Below are 17,956 nucleotides of genomic sequence, written 5' to 3' on the forward strand. Positions count from 1 at the left end.
GGGATGTAATAATTCTAATAAATAAATATTCTGTCCGTTCATATATAACAAACTCCAAAAAGATTAACACACAACAAGCTTTTTAATAATCTAAAAGAAAAGTTTTAAAATGCTGCTGAAAAATAGTTCCATCATTGTAAACTATGATTTCTTTTTTAAAAAAAATCTCAAACACATGGAATGTTTAAAGTTGTACAGCATTTTACAATATATGAATTCATCTTCTAATATCCCCCGATCTAAGAGTAAGATTTCCATGCCCCCCAATTATTTTTTTATAGTTCCCAAGATAAATCATTTGATCAATTTATAAATACCGTACCATTTTCAGGAGAAAGTTTATCGTATGCATCTTCATAAATATAATTTCTTCTAATGGTAACATTAATTCCATCCAGAAAAGGGCCTTCTCCTTGTACTTCCTGCTTGTCCGCATAGATCAGTCTTTGAAAGATCTTGTATGGAGTAAGTCATGAAAGGGAAAGTAATTACACTTAAGTATGGATTTTCAATACAAAATAATTCAGTAGCATTTTAATTTCATTATATAGTGGTAAGATTTTGGAAATTTGTGATGATAAGATTTTTTTAAAAAAAAACTACCAGTAGTATTTTACATGCCTTCATACAAAACAGCTTGCACTTGAACAGAAGCTTAAAGTTACAAGACTCTTGCCACTCCTAATACTTCCACATGAACTAAGCAACACATTTCCCCTACATTTATCAATGTCCTTTTCAATAACAGTGATTTATATCTCTCATGAAACTATTTTCCATTTCCCTTATAGTATAAGTACATGTTGACAGCAGCACAATTCTTGGAATTCAGTTTGCTAATTAGCTGAAAGCTGTAGCGTTAACAGAAATTGTTTATGCTGTTAATTTTTAAATGAAAATGATGAGGAAAACCTGGTTTATATGATAATCACTTATGTCTTCAAAAATCTAAACTACAAAATTTTAAACAATTTATCGGTATAGCATGGATAAAAAAAATTAGTACAAACTATTCTAGATGGTTTCAATAGATACAAAAACATTCTAATCTCCTCCAACCATGGAACTGAGACGCCTAACTTGCAAAATTTAGACCTCACTAAAAGTTTTGCAGTTGATCTCTTATGGGCAAAGATACTGTATATGTATCCTTTCTTTCACGGAGCACATAGCTCAGGACTTAAGAGGTGAGCAAAAATTTGAAATATTTAGAATTTGAAACAATTGCTCCGAATTTGAAATGGCCTGGCCTGACTACATACAAATAACTTCAAGTTCAGCCAGTAATTTCAGAATGGCAGCACCAGAACAGAAATAAGAACAAACCATTTCAAATTCAAAATAGCAAGAAACATTTCCATTCCAAAATGTTGTGTACTCCTTTGTCAATAATATACTGTACTTTCAACAATGTTTAAAACTTTGTTAAAAATTACAAGGTTTAAAAAAGATAAAGTACCTTTACTCTTTCTTCAAAAGGAACCACAAAAGGCAGCTCTGTCAATATTGCAAGCTGTCGCTCCTCCGACACAGAAAGAGGGGCTGGATCCAATCCCACTTTTAAATAAACAAAGAGATCAGAATTTAGCTTTATTGTGTAGTACAATATGCTCTTTTCCATTCTTCCTCAACTGGTGAGGACCCTATTACGTACAGCAGGAATGGGCAACCTGGCGTTCTCCATATAGTCTGAATTACAAGTTAGTCCTCAACTTACAACCATTTGTTTAGTGATTGGTCAAAGTTAAAACGCACTGGAAAAAGTGATTTATGACCATTTTTGCAACTATTGCAGCACTCCCATGATGTTACATGATCACAATTTGAATACTTGGCAACTGGTTCATATTTATGACAGTTGCAGTATCCTAGGGTCATGTGAACACCTTCTGAGAAGCAAAGTCAATGGGAAAGCCAGATCCACTTAACAACCGTGTTCCTAACTTAACAACTGAGTGATTCATTTAACAATTATGAAAGAAAAGTCCTAAAATGGACTTAACAACTGTCTTGCTTAGCAACAGCAAGAGAAATTTTAGAATTGTGTTCATAAGTCTAGGATTACCTGTACAGATCCCATTAAAGCCATACTAGTGTAGCCTAAATATTAGAATTCTTTACGCAGTTTAAATAAAATTGGAAAAAAACTTGAAAGCTGCTTAGTTCAACAAGAGAACCAAGTATCACTTTTTATTTATTTATTAGTTAAATATATATGCCAACCAGGTTTCAGAAGTCTATTTGGAGAGTTTTAGCTTATACAGATAAATCTGGCTATTCTTATTTATTTTACTGTTATTTATGGATTTATACAATTTAGAGGCTGCCCAAAGCCATACAGTTCTGGGCAGCTGACAGCATTTAAAACAGAAAAGTATAAAATAAAATCAGAGATCATGTGTGTTCAGAAGGAAACCACACAATAGAAAATGTTGAACAGCAGACAGATGACCTTGGGTAAAATATGCAATGACCATTAGTAAATAGGAGCTCTCAACTTTGGAAAGCAAGAAAGCAGCATGAGGAAGAGGCTAAAAATTGCCTCACTTTTGACTCTCTTTGGTTTAAGAGAGAGGGATGAGGAAATTTGATTGAGCTTCCAAGATTCTATTAGCATAGTCTAAAAAGGCCAACACAGTGCTGGGCTGCATTAACAGAGGGATAGAATCAAGATCACGTGAAGTATTAATACCACTTTACAATGCCTTAGTAAGGCCACACTTGGAATACTGCATCCAGTTTTGGTCACCGCGATGTAAAAAAGATGCTGAGACTCTAGAAAGAGTACAGAGAAGAGCAACAAAGATGATCAGGGGACTGGAGGGTAAGGCATATAAGGAACGGCTGCTGGAATTGGGTATGCCTAGTTTAATGAAGAGAAGGAAGAGGGGGGACATGATAGCAGTGTTCCAATATCTCAGGAGCTGCCATAAAGAAGAGGGAGTCAAGCTATTTTCCAAAGCGCCTGGAGGCAGGGCGAGAAGCAACGGATGGAAACTAATCAAGGAAAGAAGCAACCTAGAACTCAGGAGAAACTTCCTGACAGTTAGAACAATTAACCAGTGGAACAACCTGCCTCCAGAAGCGGTGAAAGCTCCAACACTGGAAGTTTTTAAGAAGAGACTGGACAGCCATTTGTCTGAAATGGTATAGGGTTTCCTGCCTGAGCAGGGGGTTGGACCAGATGACCTCCAAGGTCCCTTCCAACTTTATTATTATTATAAATAAAGTAGTATTCTAATATTTCTTGTGTATCTGTTTCCTGACCTAGCCTACCCCAAAGGGCCAAAAGCCGTTCTCAGAGCCTTCTGAGGAGAAACCATTAGTGTCTCTGGGGGATACTATTCCAAAGAGCAAGTGCTGCAACATGGAAGGTAACTTTCTCTTCCTGTTGTGCCTTTCCTACTACAAGGCGTTTTACAACCACAAGTGGAACCAGAATTTCCACTGCTAAGCAAGGTAGTTGTTAAGTGAGTGACACCCAATTTTACAACCTCTTTTGCCATAGTTGTTAAGCAAATCACTGTAGTTGTTAAAAGAATCATGCAGTAATAAAGTGAATCCAGCTTTCCCTATTGACTTTGCTTGTCAGAAGCCGGCTGGGAAGGTTGGAAATGGAGATCACGTGACCATGGGATGCTAGAATTGTTGTGAATATGTGCCGGTTACCAAAAAGCCTGAATTCTGATCATGTGACGGTGGGGATGCAGCAACAATTATAAGTGCAACGATTGGTCGTAAGTCACTTTGTTCAGCACCATTGTAACTTCAAACAGTCACTACACAAATTATTGTTAAGTCAAGGAATACTTATATATCCAGCAAGTTGCTCCCAAAGTTTGGAGACACTGGGGGTGATATAAAATAAAGGAAACTATGGAAGGAAAGTGAAGGAAAACTTAGCAACAAAAGCATATGTGAGTATAGCTGAAAATGAAATTTTTCAAGACAAGAATGATTTTGAAAATACAGATGTTACACCTCAAAAAAGACATTCAAGGACTGTGGGAGAATTATAAATATTCTTGAAAGAGTTGTCTATTACAATAAGATACACTTTTTAATCTATCAAGTTTTTGGAATCAAATTGCAGGAGAACATTGCAAAATAGTCTGGGGTGTTTTTTTCCCAGAAACAATCTGACATAAGAAATGCTACTTCTAACCTTCAAGTTAATTTTAATTAGATCAATTCAGAAGAACATCTTCACTGTAAAATGAACCTTACAAGAGTGATAACTTCAATAAATAGCCATTTTTGGTACTTCGACTTTCCAAGCATTTTATAAATTTTCAGCAAACATTTTCAATTAGTCAAGATAGGTAATTGATTATGCTAAGGGTTAAAAGCATTTTGAAAAGAGAAACTGCATGTACAGCAAAGGTAAGCCACTAACTTCAGCAGTTCAATTATTCTAGCCAATTAGTCAATTTTATCCAGACTGCCCCATCAACAGTTATTTATTTGAAGAGAAATATGGGATTGAGTCATCAATACATAAGACATTTAGAACAAAAGAGCTTGCCATTTAAGTAAATGAGAATACATAAGTAACATGTCATGTGCAAGTCAGTGACTCTTTCACACTAATTGTGTTTAACTCATGAGGAGTCAAGTGGAATTAAACAAATCAAAAGCACACTCTTATGCACCTGTTTTTACACAATCATTGTAACTGCATCTTTTTTCATTCTAAGTTCCTTCATGGATCATTTTTAGAGAAAGATTGGTCTCTTTTAAAGAGAGATACCATTATTTAAATAAAAAATAGAAATGCAAACAATCAAATCTGATATTGAGTACAGTTGTCTCCTGCACAACTTAGTTTTAACAACAAATCATTTCTTACCATCCAAAGTTGACTGCAAGGGTCCTATCCTTCCCATTCTCCTCACTCTCCATACATGTCTTGCTGATGGCACATAAAGCTGTGTAACCTAGCAATACATTAAATATCACGATTAAATGTCTTGGGCTGAAACCTTAAAAGTAAATTATTAGTATGCATGTTAATTTTTAAGAAATTCCTAGGTTTAGATGTAAAAACAGCTTAAATATGTAAATTTAACATGAAAAAAGCTCTATTCCGTTTTTTTAAATAAAAAGTAACCTCTATATTACCTTATCTGCTCTAATGTTTTCTTGTAATGACAGCCAGTGATCTGGTGGGCAAAAATTCCTTCTTGTATCTCTAGATTTCAGCATTTTCACCAAATTAGTGATTACCTAGACGGTTAAAACAGCCGCTATGAAGTATTTTTATGTAGCAAGACAGAAAACAAGGATCAATTATAAACAGAATTAGTATTTGTATCAGTATGTTTATATCTAGTACACACGTATTAGGTTTATGTGTATGTGAGAGACTAACAATCCAATCTCTTGGATTTGAACATCCCAGATCCCTACCCATCATGGCTGATTCCAGAACACAAAGACAATAAATCCTCCTCTGCATTTTCATAGCCTTTAGGTCAAAATCAAATATCTCCCTCAAGTAGCCCAGACATTGGACAAATTTTGTGGGGAAAAAATATCAACTGTTTTAAATAATTAAAGTAAGTATTGGCAGAGTTAATAATTCATCATCTTCATTTTAGCCAGTCTATCCACTTCAGGATGAAGGTCTCTTCCTCATGTTTCCAATATTATGTTTTTAAAAGTAACTGTGAACAAGAATTAAATAGAATCTTAAAATAATCAATCCATTATTAAAATATAACATTGGATTAAGATTATCTATTAAGATGAACAATTCATTTTGGTGGTGGCTTTCAACTGCAAATATTGTTAAAAAATTGTGATTTTATATGCTTCCTTTCCACAAGCTTTAACATGGCTTCTTCTGCACCTTAGTAAGTAAAAAACAATCCATAAATATCTAACCTTTCATAAACTTTCATAAAGTTCAATAAACATTAACATTAATTTTGACTGCACTAATCCCATAAAATAATCATTATATTGGTATGAAGCTTTAAGGATTTGAAAGTAATTAATTTAAGAAGAACTGAAAAGTAGTTAAAGATTGAGTATCTTTCATTTTGTGTGTGTGTGTGATAACTAAGTTTCTACACACATTTTGAACAGGAAAAAATAGATCATTGTGAAAGGGCTCCCTGGCTGTTATGTAACCAATATGCATTCCTTTTTCATTTGTCTACTTACCCCTACAGATAGGAGATCTCTGACCTTCTCAAAGATCCTTGTTTTTGTTGTAAATCACATGAATATTATTGAAAGATGAACATTTATTTTGTCACAATACAAGCATTAAAGTTTATATGTTTCATTTGTATCTATTCTTCTATATACACATACTACAGAAATTATTCACGCTATTAAAGAATGCCTTTTGGGACAAACCTTGCACAGCTCATTTTGTTATTAAAATGCATACAAAGAACTACACACAGAGAGAGACACACTTGTTAATTTTTGTTTTATATTTGCTAACTCTACAACTGGCTTTTTCCTGTGTACCTTTCATCATTCCACACATGGATTTTCTTCCCCCAGATTTGACCAATTATACTTACTGTTAATATTCTAAGTAAATATAGCTCATCTTGCAGATTTCAACATTGTAAGCTCGCTGGATGCAACCACACAGCACAAATTGTGTTTCTAGCAGGAATTTTGGATTTAAATTCCCAAAATTCCGAGCCATCATGGGCCAGTATCTTTGGAGGACATCAGCTTGGGAAAAATTGGCATAACACCAGAGCACTTCACATTTCTGTAATATGTAAGCATACTGGGTCCATATTCACAGATTGTAAACTTTACTAGATAACAAATGGATACGTAATTAAAATTGCAATCTTTTATTACATCTCCATAGTATCTTGCCCTGCTTTTGTACAATATTCAACACAATCAAAACATTATCAGCTACTCTCATTGCTGCTAATGTCCATAATGTTCATTGCTGATAAGTGAAATGTCTTGTAAAAATCGGACAAAATGGGTGGGATAAAGGCTATTGTAGACTTGTAGAATGAATAAGCATTCCTTAATTAGCCCATCAGGTTAAGTGCAAGCATTAATGGGTCTTTCCTAAAGTCTAGCTTGACATTTTTCTCCAAACATGGCCAAGAAGAAAGTTCCATTAGCAATATTAATACAAGCTTAGTTGATCATTTTCATTCAATTAACTTCTTTCAATTAAATAGATAGCTTGACAAAAACAGTGATAAAAGACCTAAAGGGACAGCTGATGACTCGAACTGAACATTAGTGTGCAAGAGGTCGGTGGTATTAAACGGACTGTAAATCTAGCATTTAATTTGGAAAATGCATTTCTTCTGCTTCCACTCCTTTAATGAGTAATTTTAGCTGACTGTGAGTGTTTGCTGCAGACATTTCATGGCAAGTCAAGCACTTTCTTAGGAAACAGTTACATCCTGAATTGCTACCCTATTGCCTTTCATGTATATCGCTGGGAGGTTGGAAAAAATTAAACTACATAAACATCTGATGATTATTATAGAAAAGTTTAATTCAAAAATACTCTTGAACTATCTTGGCTGCCATGAACAATGGTACTAGCAGTCAGGAAACAGACACCATAGAGATTCCAGGAATCCTACTTTATTACTGCTGGATCAGGAATTCTGGGAGTTGAAGTCCACGAGTCATAAAAGAGCCAAGGTTGACTACCCCTGCTGTAGGCGATGATTACATAATTAAAAGCCTATCAGAATTTCTCTCTTCCCCAATTTATACCAAATAGAATCAAGCTGGGGTAATTTTGAGGTTCTTTCTCATGCCTTCTCAGGACTGAATTGCCATTCCTCCGCCCTTACTGGTTTATCCATTCCTTCCCCATGGTCTTCTTCATATGGGAAAAATACAAGTAATCTTCCAATATGCAGCCTAGCTTGTTAATTCTGCCTATCGGCTTCCTCAATTTTAGAAGTTCAAAAATGCTCAAAATGGCTTACATGACATCACAGACCAAATTACTAGTATATTAAATAGGGTATGTAAGAGCTCCCAAAGGATCTCAATGAATTATCCAAAGACCTGAAATATGCTGTGAGAAAATGAAGAAGCTCATTAAGTATTAGCCAGCTTGGATGAAGGATCTCTAGGGTAACCTCACCTGAAGCCATCCTGAGCACATGTAGTATATTTCCCCTTAAACAAAGGGTCTGTGGTAATTTATTTTTTTAAGCTATCCATCTCTGAGGTTTTATCCTGAGAATAGTATATTCAGATCTAAATATTCCTTATGTATAAACATGTGATAATAAATGCATTGGAATATATTCCGGAAAGACCAAAATCTGCAAGAACATATTGAATACATATCAAATATCAGCTGCTAAATCAAAGCTTAAAGTAATATTTATTTTATATTAATTCTCTTTTGACATGAAACCTTAAGAAATCTACTCTTGGAAAAAAATAGATGCATTTTTACCATAATTTCTTTCAATATTCAAAATTTCCCAGCCAGCAAGCCTGCTGAGAATTTTGAGAGCTGAAGGCACATACTGTTTCCCCAAAAATAAAACCTATCCAAAAAATAAACCCTAGTTAAGACCCCACCCACTCCATCCCATTATCTGGTTGCTCACTGCTGCAATGGGGCAGGGGGCTGCGTGGCGGCCGCGAGTTGAGGTACAGCAGGTGGGGGGTTGGGTGAAGCTGCCCCACGCCCTGGTACCTGCTTATCTCAGGGCCTCCGCAACCAGGCTACTTCCCGCTCAGCGATCTCACCCCACCCATTCAATGACCCGGTTGCCCGCCCACCCACCTCTTCCCTTTCACTCCCTTCCCAAGCCAGACTCCCATACTACGGAGGATGGACGGGGCAGGCTCAGTCATCTTGCCCAGTCCATTTCCGTTTCGGAGCCAGGGAGGAGTGACGGCAAAAGACTGTGCCACCGCTGCACAATAGCCACGTCTGCCACTGGAGGGGCTTTCTTCGGTTTCGCTCCCCCTGCTTCACCCCGCAGATCACCTGCCCAGCAGGTGCCTCCTTCTCCTCCACCAACTCTCCCCTGGCTTGCGCCGTGATGAGGCAGCGCAAGCCTCCCCTGCTGCCTCCTTCCGCCAGTCCTGGTATAACTGCTCCGGCTGCCGCCGCTGCTGCTACAAGAGAGAATGGAGAACGGGGAGAGGGGGGCGGCTTTTGTTGGGCAGCTGACCAAAGTTTTTACACCAGACAAACACAGGTCTCTGGGGATTAGGATAGAGCCCAAAGAGCAACTTAAGGACACATAAAGGCATGCGCTTCCCTGAATGCTAAAAGTAAAGGGGGAGTGGAATAGGCCACCTGAGGGAGAGACAGAGGTGGAAAACTGCTGCATCAACTGTGTCCATTTCTTCGGTCTCCGCTGTCCTTGCCCTGCCCCACAGATCACCTGCCCGCCGGCGGCCACCACCTTCTCCTCCATCTGCCACTTCAGTCCGGCGCTACCTTGTGCTTCCTGCCCGTTTCAATGGCAGCAGCTCTAGAGGCATGCAGCTCTGCGTCCCTGGGCTGGCAGTTTCAGCCTCCTGGCCCCCTTCGCGGCTCTGCCCACACAGTCCCACAGCAGCAGGCAGAGGGGGGGGCGACAATCCCAACACGTTGCACAGCTGGGAGCAAGCTGAGAGACAATTGGGATCGCCTGCCTCCCCTCATGCTTCTGCCGCCGCCCACCGCCACCTGCCCACTGCACCCAACCATCTCAGTTTGCACGTGTTTCCCGAAAATAAGCCCCAATGCCTCTTTTGGAGGCCAAAAAAATATAAGACCAGGTCATGTTTTTCAGGAAAACATGGTAGAAAGCATTAAGTTGAAGAAAATTATGACAGAATCAGAGTTAAAGACATTGTATAAAACTTTAAATGTTTGCCCATTCTAGGTTTGCTATCACCAGTTCCTCCATATGAATAAAAAAAGGAAGTTCTTTTGATTCTTTCTCTATGAATCACCCTTGTATACCTTAAAGAGCTGAATCCACCGCTTCTGTTCTGTTTGGATGCATTGCTGCATTTCTGTATTTGTAGTGACTCCAATACTTCTAAACGCTGCAATATATTCTTCACGAACCTCTGGCTTAGTTTCTGGATATGCCAATTTAATAATTCCTAAACAAGCATCGCGAAGACAGCGTGATAATGTGACCAGTTCTTCTAATGTAAAAGGCATCATTGATGATTGTCTTTGACCTACAACTATAGAAAAGACAAAACATGCTTAAGGACATACTGAAGAATATAGTCTTGTTCTCTTTGAATTCTCAGCATAATACTTTAACAGGACTTTTTAGTATAGCTTGTTGATCAATCCACGGTGGTCTGGTTTGCATTGAAAAACAAGCCAACCATTTTATGGTTTAGCACAGTGATGGCGAACCTTTTAGAGACCGAGTGCCCAAACTGCAACCCAAAACCCACTTATGCATGTTCGGGTGCTGGGTGGGTGTGGCCATTGCCTGGGCGTGGCCAATTGGGTGGGTGTGGCCCATTGGGTGGGCGTGGCTGCAGTGGTAAAGGAAGACTGGGTGGGACTAAAAAGTTCAATCAATCAATTTCAACTTAGCAAGATCTTTTTTTTTCTGCGAGAAGTTAAAATTGACTGATTGATTGAACCTTTTTTTTTTTTTTTGCACACTGCGGCGGAGGCCTAAAGCGAAAAGGTTTTATAAAACCCAGCTGAAGGCCTAGGACTGGGGCGACAGTGTCCGTGCCCACAGAGAGGTCTCTGAGTGCCACCTCTGGCACCTGTGCCATAGGTACGCCACTACTGGTTTAGCATGCGACCAAGCTAATGTTCTAAGCAAAAGAGAAAATAATTTGAATTTACAACAATGTGTTTCTTCAGACATGTAGATCTATATATTACAATGAAGAATTAACTACGTTCCAATAAATGAAATACATAGGTATAAGCAAAGATTCTTTCTCAAGTTTTGAATTGCAATTCTTACGATGCCTTGCTATCAACCATCCTACTTGGGTTGGATTAAAGTTGTAGTCCAAATATCTAGAAGATATTTGCTTGTCTTTATACCATAGAAATAATGAAATCTATCTATGTCTATTCTTCAACCCAGTGTAATCTAATAAACATTGTTTGTCTTATTAACAGAGATATTTCAGCAGCAACTTAACTGCATCTCGTAATTTCCTTAAATCAGATCTATACAACAAGCCTATTTGCAAAATACAGAAGATTCATAACTCTTCTTTATTTTCTGTCTGTCTAGAGACACCAAAAGAAAGACAGCAGCAGAATTTTCTAGGAAGCTGTATTTAATCCGAGGTAGTCTTCAGGTTATAACCATTGCTTAAGAGTTCCAGCAGTTGCACTGTCCCCATGGTCACATGATCACAATTCAAGTGCTCAGTGTCCAGCTCACAATTATGATGCTGCAGTGAGCTGTGTTCACACTGAGTGCAATTTGCAATGTTCCCCAAACTCAACGGGAAAGCTAGGAAAAGTCAAATATTGCGATCATGTGAAATCCTCACTTTAAAACTTGCATGGTCCTCTCTTAATGACAGCAACCAAAGCTTTGGGAATTGCCAGCACTAAGCAATGTGGTGATGTTGTGACTTCAACTTAACAAAAGACATTCCAGTTCCAATTGCCATCATAACCCAAGGACTACCTTTAATGGCTCGTCTGTTTTGAAGATCTTTTCAAATCTTGTAGTTTACATTATAATCTGTGTCCATTTTCAGATTAGAAAATTCAAATACAAAGAGAACAAAGCAATGCTTATAATTAAACAATAAAATATTAACTAAAAGTGTATATTCAATAATTTCATTTAAAAACATTTTTATGTTTTCAGATGAAGCACATCTCTTATGAATATGTTTATAATGATGTAATTATGAGTTCCGAGAGAAAATCCACAGAAGACGATGCCCTTACCTTCTATAGGGTCACCAAAGAATTCATTATCATGGATAGAAATAAGTGAGTGACTAAATAAGGAGCTAAAAAGGTAGAAGAGAGGAATGATCCGACTAGAATCTTCTAACGACATTGGGGAACCACGTGAAATTACTTGAAGGAGCGGCACCATAGACCTTAACAAAAAAACAAAAATTATAACCCTATTATCCACTTAAACCTATGACTTGGGTAGGAAAAGAAAAGATTAGAAATTATTTCTAACATCCCATTTTGGATTTTTTTTCCCTGAAATATCCTCTTTTAGAAGCCACATGATATTTTCAGAGTATTTCAAGGCTGTACGAAAATACGTAACATTTACACCTAATGAAATACTGAAAATAAATTCTTAAGAAATAACTATTAACATTGTACAGACCTATTAATATAGTATTTTCTTTAGACAGTTACTGCCCGGCAGCTTAACTAGGAAAACAAGAGGAAATGTAAAAGTTTATTATTTAGTCCAGTGTTTCTCAACCTTGACAATTTTAAGGCATGTGGACTTCAACTCCCAGAATTCCACAGCCAGCAGGCTGTGGAATTCTGGGAGTTGAAGTCCACATGCCTTAAAATTGTCAAGGTTGAGAAACACTGATTTAATCCCTGCCCTCAGCTACCAGATGAACACAAAAGTGTTATTTAGAGAATACAACACCACACAAAATCAAACTATGAATCCAGCATGCACACTTGTTTCATCTTCAAGGAAAACTGAGCGCTCACAAGAAGCCACTATCCATCTACAGGATAGGTGAGCTTTCACAACCTCCTGTGGGAAGTAGGTAACACTGCTAAAGAAGATTTCAAAATGCAGACGAATAATATATCAACAATAAGGATAAAATAAAAGAGCCCCCTTCTCCAAAAAACTCACACTCATATTCAAATGGTGTATATAAAATAGAAGAGACATTTTCTCTTTTTCACATGCATAGAAAGGAATGTTCTTAAAGAACATATCTTTTTAATAAGATAAAGTTGAACATTAAAATACAAACTAAAATAAGAGGAAAAAGGGAAATGGAATAACAAAAAGGAACATATCTTAAGTTTGTGTAAGTAATTCTGAAAGTTCAAATCTCTTGCACTTTTCTAATGTTTTTTTTTTACTGAAATATTGACAGTTTTAATAAAAACATTATCAGTAATTTACCCTTTCAGTGTGAAGTAATTTTGGAACTGTTTGGTCAATACAATACATGCTACTCTATTTGAATATTTTCTATATTTATAAAGTAACTACATACCCAGTAATCATTCGTGTTTTCATTTCTGAGATTAAACACCAAAGATGCCTCAAAAACCTGGCATTAAAAGCTAAACTGTACAAAAGTCTAGAAGGAAAGAGAGAAAGTATAAATTTTACCGAATATCTTTGTTAAACTTTTCTTTCAAAATTTATCCAAAGTTACCACTCTTAGACATTAATATTAATTAATATTCCAGGGTTCTCCCACTAGTTTATCATATCAATATAGAAAGTCTTTTCTACTAAAGGAAAAGCAGTGTATATTCATCATAATAAAAACAGAGATAAATGTGATAAACTGTGCCTTTTCATGTTTCACAAATCATCAGAATCAATTCAATTTTATATAGGTATATTAACTGTAAAGTTATTTTAAGATGGTATAAAATAATAAAACCAAAAGTTGGACCAAATTAATATAGAAAAAAATCTTTTTATGTTTAATTATAAATGTATCTTCTGTTTATAATCAGGCTTATAATGACATGTCACTATTTAGTCCTATTACAATTATTTGAAATTTCCAAATATCCTTATGGAAGAAATTAACTGAGACCATAAATGTCAGAAAAGTCACGAACTTTTTCTGAAGTATATGAATGTCTAACATTGTATTTATTATTATTTTGAATTTCCTAGCTGTAAAATTACCTTTATACCCTTATCTCCATCCATTTTTGTACTTTCCCTCAATTAAAAGACTCTTGGCAGTTAATATGATATAAAGAAATGCAATTTAAAATATTCACGACAGGCATAAAACCAAATATTAATAAAATAAAGATTAAAAAAAACTCAAGAATAAAAGCAGAGATAGCCCAACCTGGTCACAATCTGGGAAGAGGGCAGCCTGATCTCCATATGGAGACTATTGGAAGAGACCAGTACTTGCATTGTTTCCTAGCCTCAGCAATTTACTGCCCCAAAGAGGAGCAGATTCTCCCTAGATCCTACTAAGGGTCAGGCCAATTCTATTTGGAGCAAGCAGACCTGAATACAGCCAGATGCCAAGCCATAAAGAGCTTTATAGGTCAAATCCAGCGCTAAATTGCACTAGGCAGCTAATTGATAGTCAGTGTGCGGTCTAGGTGCAATAAATATTACCACATCCACTGACAGTAAAAGAAATTTTAAAAATTTACTGCTTTCAAAATAATAATTCTTGCTTTTCACCTTGAAAAGCTATGAAGCATAGCCAGATGATACTGAATTTTCTAATTATCTACTTCTAAAACTGTATATGCCCAATTTTCCTTGCAAAATTCTTAGGATTCATTGCTTATGTAAAACTTCTTTCTAGTTGAACACATATTACCCTGATCCTCTGAGAACATTTTTACAATGTTTAAGATTCAAATTTTCCATGACTATGTATTTATAACTTAAGAATTTTCTATTTATATACTTGCTTGGTACTTGTGGTTCCAATATTTTTCTTTTGGAATTTCCAATTATTGATAAAACACACAGCATAATTTCATTTTTGTAATTAAACTTACAAAAGGGTATAATACTAAAAATGTATTTAGTATTATCTATATTTTATAATTTTTCATTGCTGACAATTAGTCAAATATTTTGTAATTTCAATAATATAATATGAATATTATTCATAATCACAAATATCTTACATGGATTAAGTGGAGAGAAAATATATACCCAACAGGTTGATTTACTCTGGCAACCAAAGGACATTTTGTAGGTTTTGTTTGTTTTAATATATATATATATATATATATATATATATATATATATATTCGATATAAATCGAATAACACTGGTTTTGTTTGTTTTAATATATATATATATATATATTCGATATAAATCGAATAACACTGCTTCTTTATATGAAGTAAGCATTTTATGAAAACCCTGCAAATTGGCTAATTAGGCCCAATAAATAAATAAACAAACAAATGTCTATGATAGGTTTTGCCAAATTGCTATAGCTTGGCTTTTCTTTTCTTTTTTTAAAAAGTGTCAAATTCTTGCTGGTAGAATGGGAGAGATTAAATGACCCATTAAGCTTTATTTAGTCGAGGAATTGCTATAAGTTAATTACTTAAAGGCAAGATTTTCAATTTAGGCCATAAATTGGGTCTGGTTTCCCACTGAGACCATTTAAGTTAATGAAGAGAATACAATACAAAGACAGCGTACAGCTGGACAGAGGTCACTACAGGAGGACAGAATATTTTGACACTTCCTTTAAACTACAAAAAGTCGCAGGTAGAAGGGAACAGATGTGACTGCAATTACATAAGATTAAATAAGCTAGTGAAACCCTTCAGTATACAACTTTAAATGAACATTGCTTGTTTGCTAATGTCCCTCTGGGAACCCTGAACCAATACATGAAATACACTCTAATTTTTTTTAATATCTTCGTGGTGCATTTTTAAATGTGATTGTCAAGGTGAAAACTTTTACATGAAATACAACTGCTACCCAGAAACACCTTAAAAGTCACCAAACATATGGAAATAGATTGTGTTTCTTTGTACTGCACCTACAATGCCAAAATTCTACCAAGTCATCTACTACTCCAATAAGAATCGAAGAATAGCAAGGTTCTTGCCACTGAATCAGTAAATAAAATGAAATTATTCAGACACTGCGCAATAATCAAGGTGTAAATCTCAACATTAACCCACAGTTAACATACACTTTCAATGAATGAGAAATTGCAGTTAGCCACAGGGCAGTCTTGAATGCAAACTTGAAATGGATTGCCACTCACTGCAGGAGGCTAAAGTGCCAAGTAGTAATCAGATCAAGAGCTTCATGGAGGTGTTGCAAAGGGATGTTTGAAAAGCAGCCTCATCACACAAACCCTCTTGTTAGGGTTCTTCTTGTATCTACTTATGAAAAGGGACATGTACTGTACATGTAGTGCCCGAGCTACTGAAGATATTGCTCATGTTTTGTTTGACTGTCAACTATAAGCCCTTCTTAGGCTTCAAGAGTTAACACCGCTACCTGAAAGAACAACCCACTGTGATCTGAATCGCAGATTGTCCTATTTCCTCCTGGGTTCTAATCTATAAATTGTGAGCAGAACTGCCAAGTTAAGGCAGTTGATATAAGAATCTGCTATACTGAATGTATAGGGCAGGGGTGTCAAACTCAATTTCACTGAGGGTCGCATCAGTATTGCGGTTGCCCTGGGGGGCGGGGGTGTGTGGCCAGAGTGGGTGCAGCCTACTGGGTGGGTGTGGATGGAGTGGGTGTGGCCTACTGGGTGGGCGTGCCCAGTTCTACATCATTCGCGTCAAGGGTGCCTATGGGGGCCTGGGCAGGAGTAGGACAGATCTGAGGGTCTCTGGCAGAAGGGGGTGGGACCGGGGCAAGTGCCAAGGCATGGTCCACCGGGGCAAGTGCCAAGATGGCCACCACAAAATTGTACATTGGCTCCCGGCTGGCCTGGGCCAGAGCCAAGGCAGCAGGAGCCGTTCCCTCACTGTTTCCAGGATGGCTTCGCGGGCCACATGAAACCACTTCGCGGGCCGCATCCGTCCCCCGAGTCTTGGGTTTGACATGTCTGGTATAGGGGTATCTTGTAAAGGCAATGTATTTTCCTGAATGTTGATTGTTTGTATTTATCACGTGTGTATTTTATTACTGTATTTTCCTTTTATTTATTTTATCCTGAACATATATCCTGCATTTTTAATGTGTTTTTGATATGGTCATAAGACTAATCAATCAATACATTATCTATCTACTTATGAAAAGACTGAGAGACCAGGGCGTAACAAAGCCACTGCTTTGCTTTGCACAAGACTATATACGTGCATTCCTGAAACTGTGGCTTAACAGCAACAAGCAGATAGACTGATGCATCAACATCTTACTTTAGGTTTACCACAAGATGAAAGGCAGTGGGGAGTAAAGCAACTGTGGATAAGATATTTTTATTTATTCAGTAGAAAACTTAATGTCAGCACATATCCAGGACCACATGCAAACTTGTATCTGCCAGAATTTTTGCCATTATCAGTTTACAAAGCCTGTATTACGGGAGACTTAGACACAGCTACACATCCATTTTAAAACATGGAAACATCAACCAAAGATATTTATGCAAAAGGCAGCAGGATTTTAAACATAGCTCCTTGAAGGACAGGTTGTGGTTATGCAGTAAGACCACAGAGACATCTAATCAACTTTCTTACGCAATTCATCAATAAACTTCACGTCAATGCAATGATGCATTTAAATTCCATAATTACTACTTAAAGCAATAGAATAACTGCAATAAAGGCAGGGATACTCATTCAACTTCTGCTATGATCTCTGGACCTCACATCCTGCACTATTGCAATTAGTTGACAAAGACCTAATTACCCTAATCAAATTACCACAGGTTCAATGACATCTTACTTCCTTCAAAAGCTATAAACAGAAGTGAGTTAAACAGAGAGTACCAATTTGTTTTCCACACTACTGTTTACAAAGCAATTTGAATTCATTGTGCTTCACTGAATTCCAAAACTACAAGGTATTATTTATATCATGCATATAATCAAGCAACTTTATTATGACCACAACCCAAAAAGGTGATGGTAGGGAAAGGGATAGGAGTGCTATTTATTTGTCTTTTTTTTAGATTTTTATCTGTTATATTGACTGTTTTATTTGTCATGCAGCACCCAGAACTGCCTTTGAAGGGCAGCTGTATACATTTAATAAATAAATAGTAATGCTGTATTGTTGAATGAATTAACTTTACATTCACCACTGTTCATGTTTTGGAATCATAAAGAGGTTTAAAATATAACTACTACTGAAGACAAACT

The 17,956-nt window shown here is 36.6% G+C and overlaps 1 protein-coding gene across 1 annotated transcript in view; it reads right to left on the reverse strand.

The window, feature by feature from the left end:
* The window catches only part of UBE3C (ubiquitin protein ligase E3C), a 63,905-nt gene that overhangs the window by 24,692 nt on the left and 21,257 nt on the right, over nucleotides 1-17,956 (reverse strand). Inside the window, exons 11-17 of the mRNA XM_015832523.1 lie at nucleotides 13,156-13,242; nucleotides 11,882-12,039; nucleotides 9,941-10,173; nucleotides 5,122-5,226; nucleotides 4,850-4,937; nucleotides 1,460-1,557; nucleotides 323-455 (exon numbers count right to left, since the gene is read on the reverse strand). Of these exons, the coding sequence (XP_015688009.1) occupies nucleotides 323-455; nucleotides 1,460-1,557; nucleotides 4,850-4,937; nucleotides 5,122-5,226; nucleotides 9,941-10,173; nucleotides 11,882-12,039; nucleotides 13,156-13,242 (902 nt within the window). The remainder of the gene's footprint in view (nucleotides 1-322; nucleotides 456-1,459; nucleotides 1,558-4,849; nucleotides 4,938-5,121; nucleotides 5,227-9,940; nucleotides 10,174-11,881; nucleotides 12,040-13,155; nucleotides 13,243-17,956) is intronic.

The sequence above is a fragment of the Protobothrops mucrosquamatus genome, unplaced genomic scaffold, assembly GCF_001527695.2.
Source record: "Protobothrops mucrosquamatus isolate PMUCROS unplaced genomic scaffold, P.Mucros_1.0 scaffold5, whole genome shotgun sequence".
NCBI lineage: Eukaryota > Metazoa > Chordata > Lepidosauria > Squamata > Viperidae > Protobothrops > Protobothrops mucrosquamatus.